Source organism: Piliocolobus tephrosceles, chromosome 2, assembly GCF_002776525.5.
Source record: "Piliocolobus tephrosceles isolate RC106 chromosome 2, ASM277652v3, whole genome shotgun sequence".
Classification (NCBI taxonomy): domain Eukaryota; kingdom Metazoa; phylum Chordata; class Mammalia; order Primates; family Cercopithecidae; genus Piliocolobus; species Piliocolobus tephrosceles.
The window spans coordinates 153463697-153482977 of record NC_045435.1 but is presented as its reverse complement, the minus strand read 5'-3'; the positions used below and the strand labels follow the sequence as shown (position 1 = coordinate 153482977).

At 36.7% G+C, this 19281-nt stretch overlaps 1 protein-coding gene across 9 annotated transcripts in view; it reads right to left on the bottom strand.

The window, feature by feature from the left end:
• ATP2C1 (ATPase secretory pathway Ca2+ transporting 1) overlaps positions 1-19281 on the bottom strand; it is a 157278-nt gene that overhangs the window by 80295 nt on the left and 57702 nt on the right. For all 9 annotated transcript variants that reach the window (XM_023207405.1, XM_023207411.1, XM_023207413.1 and 6 more), the window contains 3 exons: positions 5081-5191; positions 3469-3585; positions 878-967 (listed from right to left, as the gene is read on the bottom strand). In XM_023207405.1, the coding sequence (XP_023063173.1) occupies positions 878-967; positions 3469-3585; positions 5081-5191 (318 nt within the window). The remainder of the gene's footprint in view (positions 1-877; positions 968-3468; positions 3586-5080; positions 5192-19281) is intronic.

Below are 19281 nucleotides of genomic sequence, written 5' to 3'. Positions count from 1 at the left end.
AGGGATTTCTGGGAGACTGCAAGCAATAGTTCAAGAGCTGCAACTCTACAATACTAGCTACAGTGTTCTTAAGCATAACATAGTGCTTTTACTTGCTACAAATTTTTTATATAACAATGAAATGGGGCAAAAAGGAAAAAGACGAGAAAATAGTTCAATGAAAGCTAGAATAACCTAGCTGGAAAGAATAAAATCATATACAGTATATGTATGCAGTAAATACAGTATGTACTGTAAGGAATATTTTTAATTCCACATGTCAGGCTTTAGTTCACAAGTAGTCAAAATATATTCTCAACTGCAAAGTGAAAGAAATTTAAAATTTAATCAGATAATTATTATAAAATTTCATATCTGTGAAAATTTTCAGATTGCTAAAGAATTTTAATGTGTGCTAGTCATAGACTTTAGAACATTACTCAAAATTACTGTAACTATAATAAAAACAGAAGTTGAGCCAGGCACAGTGGCTCACACCTGTAATTTTGACACTCTGGGGAGGCCAAGGTGGGAGGATCACTTGAGGCCAGGAGTTTGAGACCAGCCTGGGCAACATAACAAGACCCTGTCTTTACAAAAATTTTGTAAAATTGCTGGGGGTGTTAGCATACACCTGTAGTCCCAACTACTCAGGATGCTGAGGCAGAAGATAGCTTGAGCCCAGGAGTTTGGGGCTGCAGTGAGTCATGACTACACCGCTGCATTCCAGCCTGGGCAATAGAACAAGAAACTGTCTCAACAAAAAGAATAAAATAAAAGCAGAATTTGGACACTGAAAAAAATCTGAGAGCATTTTTCAATTTATTTTCCAAAATAAAAACCAATCCCAATTTATACACTTACTCAACAGATCAAAAATATGTAATTTTTTTCTTACCACAGTGATACTGACGGCATCATCAAACTGATGCATTAAAACACTGATGACTGCAGAAGCCAGAAGCAGCATAATAAGGGGATTTTTAAACTGAAAGTAAAAACAAACAGCAATTTAACACAGTTTTGTACATGACAGTTCGCTCAGCAAAGGCTTTAAAAAAAAAAAAAAACCATAAGAGTATGACTGGAAAATTACAAAAGTCTATACTCGGTTTATTTCATGTATCTCTTCGATTAACAAAAAAAAAAAAAAAAAAAGTTTATACTTAACTACATTTAAAAGCTTTGTAACAGTTCCTTTTCAGGAAAAAAAAAAATTAAATAGCAATACTTAAAACTAAGAATTAACCAATTCCTTATAGTATAGAGCAATTTTTGGTATATTAATTTAATAAATATAGCTGTTCTGAATTTCTACTGAGGCTATAAAAAGCAGGAGAAGATGATTTTTAAGCTAAAAATTTAGGTTAAATACTGAATAGAACACTGAGATTCAAACATTTCTCAAGTAAGTACATTGGTATAGATTACAATTCTGTGGCTGACTCACATATCACAGAAAAAAATTCCCTCCTCTCCACAAAAGAAACTGAAGATTTTCCTCATGGCTAGCTCTCCTGGTTTCCATATACCAGAGAAAATCATATCTAAAGAAACAGGACTATAGCAACAACCTGATCAGAAAGCATTTAAAAGACCTCACACCAGAGTCAACCCCAAATTCTTCCAGTTGGACATTCTATTCCTTGAAGCTGTGATGTTAGAATCTCTTCCTCTGCTGAAGTGTTACATCACTGTCAAAGTTGCGAAGTAACTGACTAGGCCACAAAGAATCCATCCCACCAGAAAGCCCCAGCCCTTAGATACCATAGCTCTGAGGTTACATGCCACCACCTCCAAAGTCCCTTTATGGTTCCATTCCCTGGAACAAGTCCCAATCCAGGTCACATCAGAATCCTATAAGAAACTTTTAACAATACCAATGCCCAGATTCACACCAAATTAATTAAATCAAAATCTTTAGGCATAAGGCCCAGGCTTTAGCATTTTTTAACCCTCCCCAAGTGATTCTAATGAGGATTTAAAAAAAAAAATAAGTTAAACTGCCCTAACAAAACAACTCTACAACTGCAATATGGTTCAGGGCTGACCAACCAGAAACCTGACTGAGTCAGAGTACCTAGGTTTGAATCCAGCTGCTGGCACCTGTGTGTCACCTTAATCTTTTTAAGCTCCAGATTCTTCATCTGGTAAAACAGAGCGTTATACCATAAGAACTGTTATAAGGATTAACTAAGAATGTACATTAAAGCACTGTGTAAACCAAAAAACGTTCTTAAAAATGTTAGCTATTAACACCACACTTTGAGGGCAACCCCCATGATCTTTTTTATTTTCCCCTGAAAAAGCTGTGCCACATTACTAAGCACACCACTTGATAGATGGCAGGCTACAGAGGAGGAAAGAGTCACCCAGTGCTTTATGATTACGATGACTATTTACTGTTATTTGTTTGGTTGTGCTTAACTACATTACAAGCACTATTTAATTCTCACAGGCATCCCAAGGGGCAGATAATCTAGCTTTGATAACAGGATCAAGAAAGTAAAACATTAAATCATACTGCCTAGGGATAAGTCAAATCATTACAGTTTATAAATCCAGAGTAAACTATGTCAATACTTTCTGAAGTCTTGGTATTCTGGGAATGTGGTAAGTGTGAAAATACAAAGACACATATAAATAATACTCCATAAAAATAAGACATATACACACGAGGTTCATCTAACCTTTAAAATTCCAGTGTTGCTACTTTAGACAAACTCATTTGCAAAATTAAGCCTGGCAAATTTAAGTTCATTAGCAGAAAAGGCACTTTAGAAAAGAAAAGTTAAACACAGATCTTTTTAGAAAGACTGCAGATTAAAAGGCACATTTACTAAAAAGAAATTTTTAGCAAAAAATATTTGTTTAGCAAACCAACCCAATTACTTCAAAACTAATCCTAGTAACCTGTAACTTTTTACATTAACACAATCATTATCAAGATAAAAACTGCCTAGAATAAGTCTTTCCTAAAAATTAGGATGAAAAAATATAAATATCATCTACTGAGAGCTAACTATCTCCTGTAAGGTTATGATCACCATTTTATAGATAAGGCTCAGAGGATAATAAAGACCACACAACTGATAAGAAATGAAGGTGTAATTTGTACCCAGGTAGCCTGAGTTTCACTTACCTAACTTACTTTTTACTAGTTTTCTGAGCTGGTCATGATTACCTTAAAAAATATTGCCATTCCTAGCATTTAAATAGTGTAGGTTTGATATCAGCAAGGACACTACAGTCAATAGTATTATCTTTGTGTAATATATCCATATGGAAAATGTTGTCTTTAAGATTTGCATACTAAAAATACAGGAATTCTCAATCTAACAATAAGCCCCCCAAAATGAAAAATTTTAGGTAAAAAACGTCTAAAAACTATTTCCTTTCTCCATAAACAATATCACCAAAGTAAGCAACTAAATAACAGAAGTCCATGTATTAATAAATTACACAGAAGAGGAAGTAAAAGTATCTCACCTGAGAAATATACTTCTTCCACAGTGGCTCATCTTCACTAATATCAAACTCATTCCAGCCATGAAAGGCTCGCCTATGACTAACTTCACATTTGTTTAGACCATTCTGAAGATCAGCCTGTTAGAGTTTATATATGAAAGTTATTGAAAATGTTAGCACAGAAAAGAAAAACACAAAAGAGCACATAACACAAAGTATGGTCATATTTATAGAAACTACAACAGTCAAAACTAGTCTATTATGAGAGCAACCTATCAGTGGTTGCCTGGGGCCAGAAGGGATACATAGAGAGGGAGGGATTAATTACAAAGGGACATGGGGGAGCTTTCTGGAGTGATAAAGATGTTCTATCTTAATGGTGGTAGTGATTACATTTGTCAAAATGCAAACTGTACACTTTAAAAAAGTACACTGTATTTTATGTAAATTGTATCTCAACAAAATTGATGATTTTAAAAAAAAATGTAAACAAAAAGGCAGAGTTTACCAAACCAAATTTAGGGAGAAAAATAAACAACACAACCAGCCACAAGACTTACAGAAAGCATAACAGTACATTTTAATTAGCTTTTTCCTTTTCATTGTTGTTCAGCTGTTTTCTAAAATTAGTTTCTCCAAAAGAACGTTCAAGGGGCCATAAATGCCTTCCTTGTTCTCTGGGCCTATCAAAACCCTGGGGTTGGTATTAATTTTTACTCTTGGACTGTGTAATTATTTCATGCTGAAATTTTGTGCTTCCTAAATTAGTCAAAAGTAAGGAAGTTAAGATGAACTTCTTCTTGGAACAGTTTATGTTCTATAAACACTACCTACATCCTTCAGTTATTCTCTCTCATGATTTAGTATTCTAACTATTAAAGAATAAAATTATCTGTACCCCCAAAATAGTTGCCCTGACCAAAAGGTGATTATAACAGAGTCCAATAATGGAGCCCTTCAAAACAAACATATTACAAATAAGTGGTTTTAAAGCAGAGTATAAATACAATAACAACAACAACAAAACTAAAAAAGGATACCCATTTTTTAATGCTACCACTAAAATATGTGACTGTTGAAGGAAAAATAAAAAATATTATCTTTTTTATGTTTCGATAGATACTACTTTTGAAAACCAGGAAGAGCCTACATAAGCAATTATAGATTATCTGCAATTCTAAACCTATACTTAGTTTTTACTTTACCTTAGAAAACCCTTATCAAAAAAAAAGATAAACTCCTACCACTACTTATGTTAATTATTTTCCTAATCCAACAAATCCTTACACAGCACTAATATAGTTCCTAGAAATGCTATTATGTTCTAGAGCTGCACTGTCCAATCAGGTACCCACTAAGCCACCTGTAGCTATTTAAATAAATTTAAATTAAATTAAAGTCAGTTTCTCCATCACACTACCCACATTTCAAGTCATAAAGTCATGTTTAATTCTGTCAAGTTTAACCCCATGTCAAGCTCAACAGTCCTATTCAACTTGTGGCTACTATGCTGAACGGTACAGAACAGAATATCTCTATCACTGAAGAAAATTAAATTAGACAGCACTGATTTATAGACTCTAAGTGACTGACTTTATACCATCTAGTCCCTTCCTCCCCACTAACCACTTACTTGGAGAATGCTTGCAACTTCACTCACTGGTAATTCACTTGCTTTTTTTGATGTCAATACAGGAATCATTGTCTCATTTTCACCATTAGGTATTTTTTGAAAACGTGCAACCTAGGAAGTAAAACCAAAGAAAAAATATTTGAATACAGGAAACAAGTGTAATGCAGTCTAGAGTAATAAAAATCCCAAAGTTCACAGCAACTAATTTTCCAGTTAGAAAAATATTTCAGACTAATTATGTATCTAGTCCTAATAGGAAAGACAATTTTTATACTAACCACATGCTACTTCTCAAGAAAATACATTTCAAAAACTAAGCCATCAGCGTCCAGCTAGAACACAAAATTTTCACATTGAATGAAAAGCACACTATTTCTCCACCAACATAAGAGTAAAAAGTAAAACAGATGTACTATCTAGCAGACCCTGATGATTACAAATAATCATAATCCTCTAAACTCATTATGTTTAACAAGCAAGACAAAGTACAGCTAAGCTTTCTCCATTTTAACTACTCCTCTTAGTCAGTGAGCTCATAGCTGATGTACCCAGGAAAGAAAACTGGCTACTCTTACAACGCACCACGACAACAAGTCAGACTTTAAGAGCTACTCACAAACTAGGAGAAAAACAAGAAGTAAAAGAGACCAGATAAGCAAAGGATGCACAGGTTAGTGAAGGGGGGCTGGAGGTAAGGGTGGGGAAGGCTGTGAGCAAGCATAGTCACGAGATAGTAGTAATCAAGGTACCTACTTGATGCAGCTTCATAAGTAAATATCTGTATCTACAAAAAACTGTTTAACACAATTCTAGAAATAAATCCTCAATATAGATTTGTTTTGAGTCCTAAGCTGAGATTCTTTACAGACAAAAAGTTTTGAGTGAAAACAGGAGGAGGACAAAAACTGCCCACTATTGAAACTTTCAGAGACAAAAACACTTGAATTGCCACACATCCACTCGATTAAAATAACACGAAAACTAAAATGATCATCTTACTGCCAAGATACAAGTTTTTAAGCTTTCAGGTAAGATCTTTTCAACCTTGGATAATTAACGTTTTTAGGATAAAATATTTCCCTAAAAGTTTCAAAGCATTATCTCTAAGCAAATGAAATTAAAGAAGATTCTACTACATTAGAGTGTCATTACAGAGGCCTGCACGCATAAAGGCTTTTTGCATTTACCCCAAAAAATGATAAATTGCTGAGGAAAAAAATCTTCTCTCGGTATGACTGAGTTTCTCGAACAATCAAATCATGTTTTCTAATATTATTTATGTAAAAAGTACAGTTGGATGTCTCAATACTTTAAAACAAACAGCAGTAGTATTTTTCAACTTTTAATGAGGAGATATTGGTGAATAAATATGAGGAAACTAGAGACAGATTACCTTTCTTTACTGCAAATTACTGAAATTATTTTACAGTACCATATTTTTACATAATTAAGAAATGTAAAAACTTAGAGGAAAGATTAGGAATTTTACAAAAGCCACACACAGGTTTTACAGACACTGAAATGCCCATATTTCAAATCTATAAAACAAACTAGGACAGAGGAAAGACTTCACTGAACCATTCCTAAGTAAAACATTGGAGAAGATTCCCCCCAAAATGATTTAAATCTTAAAACAATGAGAATTGAAATAACTGACATGGTTATTTTATCTTGTGAGATGATAAAGCAAAATTAAGAAGAATCAAGTAAATTTGCACTGCCTGCAGTGACAAAGAGATCAATAAAATCTCTTATTTCTAAGATTCCCCAAACCTTAGCTTCTTCATATATAACCTGGAGATAATATTGCTAAACAGAGATGTTTGAGGATTAAATACACTAACACAGCGTTTGACTTACCATTAGTAAGAGCTCAAATGACAGCTGTTAATACTTTTGTTCTAACGAGATCAATAAAGACTAAACAAGGTGAGTAAAGTCAGTTCATGATAATTCCCTATTAATGTTTACTTTTCTATCAATAATATATCGGAAATTGCTAACTCTAGTAGCCAGTATGCAATATGACAGCCTTACTCATAAAACGTTTCTCAAGTAATCCTTTGGTAGTTGGTACATAGATAGGGTCTACATTTGAACACACTTTACATAAAACCCTCTGGAGACATTCCATGGGCTCAAAGTAGCTGTAAATCTGCAGAGTAGGAAATTGTATTATTTCATATAATAAACAATAAAACACTAAAGGGGCATCATACTCTTTAAATACATAAAGGACTGCTTTGAGATGCTCTCCAGCTGCAACCACACCTACCTCAAGTGTGTTCACAAGTGGAGGAGTACTAAGCGACAGAAAAGCAATATGGTAAAGTCCATCCCAGAATGCCAGGCCATATTTAACTTTGTCATTCCACATGAGTACTGCGTGGAGTAGAAGGCAGCAGAAACTCATTTCAGGAATACAAGGAGATGAAGAGCAATAAGGCATGTAGGTGTTTTAATGAAGAACATGGAAGCTGCCCATTTGGAGAGAACTGTTCCAAGTCTGCCTACCCTGATGGTGGTACAAAGGAGCCAGAGACAGAAAATGGGAACATAAACAGATACAGGGCCCAAGGAAGGAACCAACTCTGGGAGCTCACTGAGGAAACAGAACAGCAGCCCCTTTGGCAACAGTGAACAAGAGTCTTTCATCTTTAAGCTAGGTAAGAGGCTGCTTAAGCTCTGCCTGCAGGTGGGGATGATGACCTGACAGTCTCGACGAATGCAGCTTGTTTCATGATACACTAGATGATTTTTACAATTTGAATACACAGCAACTTTGCATGGCGTATGAACTGGTCTGCTGAGACTCAGATGGTGGCTGTACCCTGTAGTAGTATAGCAGTTGCCTGTTTCTCTCCTAGGCAGGCCTAATCAACTCCAGGTGCAGTCATAATAATTTTTACCCAGAGCTGGTTTTCTTAATCCCTCATCTTTCCCCAAGGAATATACTGTTTTCTCTATTTTAAAAAGTTAAAAAGGCTGGGCGCGGTGGTGCACGTCTATAATCCCAGCACTTTGGGAGGCTGAGGTGGGCAGATCAGGAGGTCAGGAGATCGAGACCATGCTGGCTAACACAGTGAAACCCCGTCTCTACTAAAAAATACAAAAAATTAGCCAGGCATGGTGGCGGGCACCTGTAGTCCCAGCTACTCGGGAAGCTGAGGCAGGAGAATGGTGTGAACCCGGGAGGCAGAGCTTGCAGTGAGCCAAGATCGCACCACTGCACTCCAGCCTGGGCGACAGAGCAAGACTCCATCTCAAAAAAAAAAAAAAAAAAAAAAGTTAAAAAAAAATCTAGTTTTCTTGTAAAATGATTTTAACTACCAGTTAATATATGTAGGTTTGTTGTTTTACCTGTTTTCAACCAGATTCACATAGTACTTATATAGCGTTTATGAACTTTCCATATTCAGTTTTATACCCAGATACAAAACTAAAAGCACTGGTCCTGCTTTGGGGTCCAAGAATAGAGGTGAAGGGTAAAAGAATCTGATGTGGCAAGCAGCCTTCTGCTATAGACTGAAGAGGTGGGTCCTTGAGATTTCCAGTGAAATCTGTACATCTGTGTTTATATATTTGTTTTCTACCAAGATGGTATAATTCCTATTATGTGCACTTGTTCACTGGTTTCATTGCACCCAAGAATACTACTGGGCAACCAAAACCAGGTGCAAATGTGTTGAGATGTTTAATGTGTTTCACATGATAGGAAAACTGTGAAAGAACACATATAAAGATCGCATGCATAAAATACACAGAGAGTTGAAAGGTGACGCCCAAGGGTTGACAGAGCTGGTGTGTGTGTTTGTGAGCGACAAGGTTCTCATCCCTGCATACATGTGACATTCCTAGCCTTAGTGGCAAAACTTTAATAGTTTGAGTCTAGTATGGCAGATATTTTAAAGGATAAAGCAGTATATTGGTAGTTATCACTACATAGCTGTGCTAGTTTTGTCTACATATTTATATAAATGAGGATTAGCCAGAGCAGTTAAAATGATCTGGTTATCCCACATAACATATACTGGGCCTTGGATATACTATTTTATTTAATGTTTTAGTATCACCTAGGCTTTCCAGTCCAAGTACTTTTTGAAAACCTTTGTCTCCTCATTGGAGTGGTTTTGCTATCGAGTTTTTGTGTTTCTTTTTGTGTTTATTTGCCTCGTTCCATGCCTGAACTTTGTAGGTAGATACACGTTATTCAAAACTATTATCTAGATGCTCAAATTAAGATGGTGGATAGGAGGCAGGACTAGCTTGTACCTCCCACTCTGACGGACAGAGCAACATGTAGAGAGACTCACCTTATGAACTTTTGCTACAATACAAGAACCACCACAGCAACATGCCAGGAAAGCCAAGAGAATCCACAGATCCTTTGAAGAAACTGGATTCCCACTGCAGGTTCTCCAGGAGGCCTAAAAACTATGAGTCTGCTTGCTTTCTCAAGGGGGAGGATTGTGGTCTGGGGCAAGTTATCTGCCCTGGTAACCGGCTGCCTGGAAAAAGACTGAGTGATGCTGGGGAGGCATGATGGGAGTGAGACCAGCCTTTAAGACCGCGGGTTGCATGGAAGCAAGGTAAGGTCTGTAACTGCCAGCTTTCCCCCACTTCCCTGGTGACCTGTATGACTCAGCAGAGGCAGCCACAATCCCCCTGGGAATATAACTCCATTGGACTGGGAACCACATCCTCACCCCCTCAACAGCAGCTGCAGCAAGCCCACCAAAGAAGAAGCTGAGACACCCTTATTCTTGCCCCCACCTGGTAGTCTTTCTCTAGCTATCCTGGTAGCCAAAGACAAACGTCCACAATCTCTTGGAAACTCTATGAGCCTGTCCACTGCCTGAGAAACCTGAATACTTGACCAAGTGTCTCTAGGGCAAGTTTGCATCCTCCCTATAGCACCACAGCTGATATGCTCTTGAAAGCACCACTCCCAGCTGGAGGACAACCAACACAAAACCAGCACACTAAACAAAAACACAACCAAGGACCCTCACAGAGTCTACTTCACTCCCCAGCTACCTCCACCAGAGCGAGTTCTGGTATCCACAGCTGCAAGACCTGAAAACGGATCACATCACAGGACTTTTTACAGACACTCACCAGCACTACCCTGGCACCCACCCGGTAGCTCAACTGGGTGGCTAGACTCAGAAGAACAAAAACAATCACTACAGTTTGGCTCTCAGGAAGCCCCATTCCTAGGGTAAAGAGGAGAACACCACATCAAGGGAGAACCCTATTGGACAAAAGAAACTGAAAGCAGCCCTTGAATCCCAGATCTTCCCTCTGACATAAGTCTACCCAAACGAGAAGGAACCAGAAAACCAATTCTGGTAATACGACAAAACAACGTTCTTTAACACCACCAGAAGATCATACCAGCTCACCAGCAATGGATCCGAACAAAGATGAAATCTCTGAATTGCCAGAAAAAGAATTTAGAAGGCCAATTATTAAGCTAATCAAGGAGGCACCAGAGAAAGCTTTTTCTTTTTTTTTTTTTGAGACAGCGTCTCACTTCAGCACCCAGGCTGGAGAGCAGTGGTGCAATCTAGACTCCCTGCAACCTTCACCTCCTGGGTTCAGCTATTCTTCCACCTCAGGCTCCTGCGTAGCTGGGATTACAGGCGCCCACCACCACACCTGGCTAATTTTTGTATTTTAGTAGAGACATGGTTTCATCATGTTGGCCAGGCTAGTCTTGAACTCCTGACCTCAAGCAATCCACCACCTGTGCCTCCCAAAGTGCTGGGATTACAGGTGTGAGCCACCACATCTGGCCTAGAAGTAGCTATTTTTATATCAGACAAACTAGATTTTAAAGCAACAACAGTTAAAAAAAAAGACAAAGAAGGCCAGACAATTACTACTAGGCCTAAGAAATGAGACAGATGGCAACATAATAATAGTGGGGGAACTTCAATAATCCACTGACAACACTAGACAGGTCACCAAGACAGAAAGTCAAGAAAGAAACAATGGACTTAAGACTATACCCTACAACAAATAGACTTAACAGATATTTACAGAACATTTTACCCAACAATTGCAGAATATACATTCTTTTCACCAGCAGATGGAACATTCTCCAAGACAGACCGTATGATATGCCACTAAATAAGACTCAATAAATTTAAGAAAACAGAAATTATATATTATATAAAGTACCCTCTCTGACCACAGTGGAATAAAACTGGAAATTAACTCCAAGAGGAACCCTCAAAACTACATAAATACATAGAAATTAAATAATCTTCTCTTGAATGATGACTTCAAGTCAATAATGAAACCAAAATGGAAATTTTAAAATTTTATGAACTGAGGGGTAAGAGTGACACAACTTATCAAAACCTCTGAGATACAGCAAAAGCTGTGCTAAGAGGAAAGGTCATAGCATTAAATGTCTACATCAAAAAGTCTGAAAGAGCACGGACAACCTAAGGTCACACCTCAAGGAACTAGAGAACAAGAACAAACCAAACCTAAGCCCAGCAGAAGAAAGTAAGTAACAAAGATCAGAGCAGAACTAAATGAAATTGAAACAAAAAATTACAAAAGATAAATGAAACAAAAAGCTGGTTCTTTAAAAAAAAAAAGACAACAAAAAACAAAATCAATAGACCATTAGCAACATTAACCAAGAAAAGAAGAGACAAGATCCAAATAAGCTCAATTAGAAATGAAACGGGCGATATTACAACTGATACCACAGAAATAGAAAAGATCATTCAAGGCTACTATAAACACCTTTACATGCACAAACTAGAAAATCTAGAGGAGATGGTTAATTTCCTGGAAATATACAACCCTCCTAGATTAAATCAGGAAGAAATAGAAACTCTGAACAGACCAATAACAAGTGGTGAGACTGAAACAGGAATGAAAAAACTGTCCAAAAAAAAAAAAAAAAAAAGAGTCCAGTACCAGATAGATTTACGGCTGAATTATTTCAGACATTCAAAGAAACTGGTACTACTGTTACTGAAACTATTCCTAAAGATAAAGAGGGAATCCTCCCTAAATCATTCTATGAAGCCAGTATCACCCTAACACCAAAACCAGGGAAGAATATAACAAAAAAAGAAAATTACAGACCAATATCCTGAATAAACATAGATGTAAAACTTCCCAACAAAATACTAGCTAACTGAATCCAACAGCCTATCAAAAAGGTAATACACCATGATCAAGTGGGTTTCATACCAGGGATGCAGGGACAGTAAATGTGATACATCACATAAACAGAATTAAAAGCAAAAATCATATGCTCATCTCAATAGACACAGAAAAAGCATTTTACAAAACCCAGCACCCCTTTATGATTAAAACCCTCAGTAGTATCAGCATAGAAGGGACTTACCTCAAGGTAATAAAAGCCCTCTATGACAAACCCACAGCCAACAGTATACTGAACAGGGAAAAGTTGAAAGCATTCCGCCTCAGAACTGAAACAAGACAAGGATGCCCAATTTCACCACTTCTATTCAATGTAGTACTGTAAGTCTTAGCCAGAGCAATCAGGTAAGAGAAAGAAATAATGGGCATCCAAATCAGTACAGGGAAAGTCAAACTGTCACTGTTCAAACATGATATGATCATATACCCAAACTAGAAGACCCTAAGGGCTTATCAAAAGGCTCCTAGATCTGATAAATGAATTCAGCAAAGTTGCAGAATACAAAATCAATGTACGCATATCAGTAGCACTGCTATACACCAACTACCAAGATGAAAATCAAATAAAAAAACTCCATCCCTTTTACAACAGCTGGAAAAAAAAAAAGGAATTAAATACTTAGGAATATACCTAACCAACGGGGAGAAAGATCTCTACAAGGAAAACTAAAAAACACTGCTAAAAGAAATCATATATAACACAAACAGATGGAAACACATTCCATGCCTCATGGATGGGTAGAATCAGTATCGTGAAAAGGACCATACTGCCAAATGCAATCCACAGATTGAAAGCAATTTCCTTCTAAGTACCATCATCATTCTTCACAGAACCAAAAAACAAACAAACAAACAAACAAAAAAATCCTAAATTTCATATACAACCAAAAGAGAGCTCACACAGCCAAAGCAAGACTAAGCAAAAAGAACAAATCGGGAGGCATCACATTACCTAACTTCGAACTACACTAGAAGGTTATAGTTACCAAAACAATATGGTACTGGTATAAAAATAGGTACATAGACAAATGGAACAGAATAGAGAACCCAGAAATAAAGCCAAATATTTCCAGCCAGCTTATCTTTGACAAAACAAACAAAAACATAACATGGGGAAAGGGCACTCTATTCAACAAATGGTACTGGGATAATTGGCAAGTTATATGTGAAGGATGAAACTAGATTCTCATCTCTCACCTTACGTAAAAACTCAAGATTAAAGGCTTACTTAAATCTAAGATCCAAAACCATAAAAACTCTAGAAGATAACATCAGAAAAACTCTTCTAGACACTGGCTTATGTAAAGACTACATGACCAAGAACATAAAAGCAGATGCAACAAAAGCAAAAAATAAACAGACGGGACCTAATTAAACTAAAAAATCTTCTGCAGAGCAAAAGAAATGATCAGCAGAGTAAACAGCCCTTGAGTGGGAGAAAATATTCACAAACTATGCATCCAACAAAGAACTAATATCCAAAATCTACAAGGAATTCAAACAAATCAGAAAGAAAAAAAAATCCTATCAAAAAGTGGCCAAAGGACATGAACAGACAATTCTCAAAAGAAGATATACAAATGGCCAATAAATTTATTTATTTATTTTTATTATTTTTTAAATGCTCAACATCACTAATTATCAGGGAAATGCAAATCAAAACCACAATGAGATACCACCTTACTCCTGCAAGAATGGCCATAATTTAAAATAAAAAAAAATAGATGTTGGCATGGATGTGGTGAAAAGGGAATACTTTTACACTGCTGGTGATAATGTAAACTAGTGTAACCACTATGGAAAACAGTATGGATATTCTTTAAAGCACTAAAACTGGAAATACAGTTCGATCCAGCAATCCCACTAATAGGTATCTACCCAGAGGAAAATAAGTCATTGTATGAAAAAGACACTCGCAAATGCATGTTTATAGCAGTACAATTCACAACTGCAAAAATATGGAACCAGCCTAAATGTCCATCAACCAATGAGTAGACAAAGAAAATGTGGTATATATATACCATGGAATACTATTCAGTCATATGAAAGAATGTAATAATGGCATTCACAGCACCCTGTATGGAGTTGGAGACCATTTGCTAAGTGATGTAACTCAGGAATGGAAAATCAAATATCATATGTTCTTACTTATAATCGGGAGCTAAACTATGAAGGACACAAAGGCATAAGAATAATACAATGGACTTTGGGGACTCAGGTGGAACAGTGGGAGGGGGTGAGGGATAAGACTACACATTGGGAACAGTGTACCCTGCTTGGGTGACAGGTGCACCAAAATCTCAGAAATCACCACTAAAGAACTTGTCCATGTAACCAAAAACCACCTTTCCCCAAAAACTACTGAAATAAAAAATATATATAAATAAATAAAAAGATTCAAGTTCAGTTTCCAGAAAAAAAGAAAAATATCTCAAATAAATGATCTAACTTTACACCTCAAGGAACCAGAAAAAAAAGAACCAAGTCTATAGCTAGGAGGAAAAAAATAAAAAAGATCAGAGCAGAAATAAATAAAATAGGGGAAAAAAGCACTGAGTTGGTTTTTTGAAAAGAAACAAACTTCACAAACCCTTTGCTAGACTAAGAAAAAGAAAACTCAAATGAAATCAGAGATGAAAAAAGACTCATTACAACTGCTGCCACAGAAACAAAAAGATTCATAAGAGACTATCAACAATTATACACTAACAAACTGGATAACCTAGAAAAATGGATAAATTCCTAAAAACATACAACCTATCAAGACTAAACCATTTTAAAAAATAAAATTTCAACAGATCTACAACTAGTATGAAAACTGAATCGGGAATCACAAACCTCTCAACACAAGAAAGCCCAAGATCCTATGGCTTCATTGGTGAATTCTACCAAGCATTTAAAGAATTAACCCCAATCCTTCTTAAACACTTTCAAAAAATTTAAAAGGGTAAAACACTTCCAAATGAAAACAACAAGCCAATATCCCTGATGAAGATAAATGCAAACCCTCAAAATACTAGCAAACCAAATCCAACAATTCATTAGAAGCAGCCTACACCATGACTTAGTGTGATTTATCCCTGTGATGCAATGATGACTCAACATATAAAAAATGTATTAATATGATATACAACATTAACAGAATCAAAGATAAAAATCACATGATCATCTCAATAGATGCAGAAAAAGCATCTAACAAAAATCAACACCCTTTCATTATAAAAACTCTCTACAAACTAGGAATAAAAAGCAACATAATAAAAACTGTATATCAAAAGCCCACAGCCAACATTATATTCAATAGCGAAAATCGGAAATTTTTCCTGAAAGATCAGGAAAAAAGCAAGGATGCCCACTCCCACTACTTCAATTCAACATAGTACTGGAAACCCTAGCCAAAGCAATTAATCAATAAATTAAATGCTTAATAAAATATATTAAAAATATATATACATCTAAATCAGAAAGGAAGTAGTAAAATTGTCCCTTTTGGGCTACGCACAGTGGCTCATGCCTATAATCCCAGCACTTTGGGAAGCCAAGGTGGACGGATCACTAGAGGTCTGGAGCTCGAGACCAGCCTGGCCAACATGGTGAAACCCCATCTCTACTAAAAATATAAAAGTTAGCCAGGCGTGGTGGCAGGCGCCTACAATCCCAGCTACTTGGGAGGCTGAGGCAGGAGAATCACTTGAACCTGGGAGGCAGAGGTTGCAGTGATCCAAGATTGTGCCACTGCACTCCAGCCTGAGCGACTGTGCGAGACTCTGTATTGGAAAAAAAGAAAGAAAGAAAGAAAGAAAACTCTCAAGATTCCATTTTTAAGAAACTGTTAGAACTAATAAACAAATCTGAGTAAAGTAGCAGGATACAAAATCAACATATAAAAATCAGTAATGTTGCTATACACTAACAAGCTATCTGAAAAGAACATTAGGAAAACAATTTCATTTACAATAGAAAAAAAATTACCTAGGAATAAACTTAAATGAGGTAAAAGGTTTGTTTATTGAAAACTACAAAACAATGATGAATGAAATTAAACAAGACACACACAAAAACAGAAACACCTATGTTCATGGATTGTTAAGACTTAATATTTTTAAATGTCCATATTATCCAAAGTGATCTATAAATTCTGTGCAATCGCTATCAAAATTTCAGTGGTATTTTTATAGAAATAGAAAAACAATTTAATTCTGAAACTCATATGGAACCACAAAAGACCATAAATAGCCAAATCAATCTTGTAAAAGAACAAAGCTGGAGACATCATACCCTGATTTCAAAATATATTAATATTACAAAGCTACCATAATCTAAACAGTATGGTACTGGCATAAAGACAGACATATAAAGCCACAAGAACACAAAAAGAGATCCTAGAAATAAGGCCACACATATATGGTCAACTGTCAACAAGGATGCCAAGAATATACAATGAGGAAAGGAATGGCATCAGGAAAACTTCATATCTACATGCAAAAACGTAAAAAAAAATAAACTGGGCCCTTTTCTTAAACCGTACACAAAAATCAACTAAAAGTGATTTAATAAATATAAGACATGAAACTAAAACTCCTAGAAGAAAACATACAGGAAAAACTTCGTGACACTGGTGTCAGCAATTATCTCAAGGATTTAACACCAAAAGCATAAGCAACCAAAACAAAAATAAACACGTGGGACTACATCAAACTAAAAAGCTTCTACACAGCAAAAGAAATAATCAACAGAGTAAAAAGGCAACCTATAGAATGAAAGAAAATACTTGCAAACATGTATCTGACAAGGGGCTAGTCTCCAAATATATAAAGAACTCCTATAATTCAACAGTAAAAAAAAACACAAATAACTCAACTTAAAAATGTGCTAAGGACATCAAGAGACATTTCTCCAAAGATATACAAATGCGCAGTAAGCACATGAAAACATGCTCATCATTAACCATTAGGGAAATGCAAATCAAAACCACAACACAATATTACCTTACACCTGTAAGGATAACTATTATCAAAAAAACAAAACAAAACAAAACACAACTACTGTTGGTGAGGATGTGAAGAAATTGGAATCCTGTTGGTGGGAACGCAAAATGGTGCAGCCACTATGGAAAACAGTATGAAGGTTCCTCAAAAATTTAAAAACAGAACTACTATATATTCTGGCAGTCCCCCTTTTGGGTATTTATCCAAAAGAATGAAATCAGGATCTCAAAGGGATATTACCACTCCGATGCTCACAACACTATTCACAATGTGATAGTGATAGGCGCAGAAACCTAATGTCCACCAACAGATGAAAGGATTTTTAAAATGTCGAATATACGTCCAATGGAATACTATGTAGCCTTAAAAAGGAAACTCTAGGCTGGGCGTGGTGACTCGTGCCTGTAATCCCAGCACTTTGGGAGGCCGAGGCAGGCGGATCACCTACGTTCAGGAGTTCAACAACAGCCTGGTTAACATGGTGAAACTCCTTCTCTACTACAAAAATTAGCTGTGTGTGGTAGTGGGTGTCTATAATCCCAACTACTCCGGAGGCTGAGGCAGGAGAATCACTTGAACCTGGGAGGCGGAGGTTGTAGTGAGCTGAGATCGTGCCATTGCACTCTAGCCTGGGCGAAAAGAGCGAAACTCTGTCTCAACAAAAAAAAAAAGGAAGAAATTCTAGGGATCTCGGACTCCCTCCAGCCCAGCCTCGCTATCTCTGCCTGCAATGCTCCTGCCTCCGACTCAAAATGCCTGCGTGGAGAGGTGGAAGTTAAGTGTGGGGTCTGCAGGAGGGCCGTTCACCACGCAGAAGAGGTGCAGTGTAACAGCAGATGCTTCTACCCATACTGCTTTCTATGCATGGTTTGCAGGAATAATTTAGATAGCACGACAGTGGCAATTCACGATGAAGAGGTCTACTGCAAATCCTGCTATGGAAAGAAGCATGGGCCAAAAGGCTACAGTTTATGGCCAGGGTGCTGGCACACTTAACATGGACTGTGGTGAGAGCTGGCCATCAAGCCAGAGTGTTCAGCCTCACATGCCTACAACAAATCCAAAGACTTCTAAATTTGCTCAGAAATACAGAGGTTCTGAGAAGTGTTCCAGATGTGGGGATTCCGTACATGCTGTTGAGAAGGTAACTGGAGCTGGAAAGCCCTGGTACAAAAACTGTTTCCGATGGCAAAGTGTTGGAAGAGTCTTGAATCAACACTCTGACTGAAAAAGAAGGTGAAATCTATTGTAAAGGGTGCTATGCAAAGAACTGTGGGCCCAAGGGATTTGGCTATGGCCAAGGAGCAGGGCTCTTCTTCATGCCCAGTAAGGTGTAAACCCAGAACCAAGCATCACACACTGAGAATCTCTTCATAATCTAGGCACAGATAATCTTTCTAAACTACTGCAAAATTCTACCAGCATTAAGTACTATATATTACCCTGTACTCGGATAGGCTGGCTAACTCGTAGGAAGAGAGCACTGTATCTTATCCTTTCGCTTTATTTGCCAGCATTTTTTGGGAACCATTTCTTCTACACTTTAAATAAAACCTCAGCTTGAAAAAATAAAAAAAAAAAGAGAAATTCTACAAAACGTAACAACATGGATGAATCTTGAGGACACCAGGCTAAGTGAAATAAGCCAGTCACAAGAAGACAAATGACTGCATAACTCCACTTATATGAGGTATCTAAAATAATACAAATTCATAAAAATCAAAGAGTGGAATGATGGTTAGCAGAGGCTGGGAGAAGGGGAAATGGAGAGTAGCTAATCAAGAGTCATGAAGTTTCAGTCAGGCAAGAAGAATAAGCACCAGAGAGCTGCTGTACAACACTGTACCTATAGCCAACAATAATGTATACTTTAAAATTCATTAAGAGGAGAGATCCCTTTACCACAATATTTTTAAGAGAATATTTTTGCAAGTTAAAAAAAAAAAGTTTTCACCTGATCCCAAGTTTTACTAGTGTTTTTAAATGTTGAGGTAAAATAAAAGCAAAAGTGTTACATCT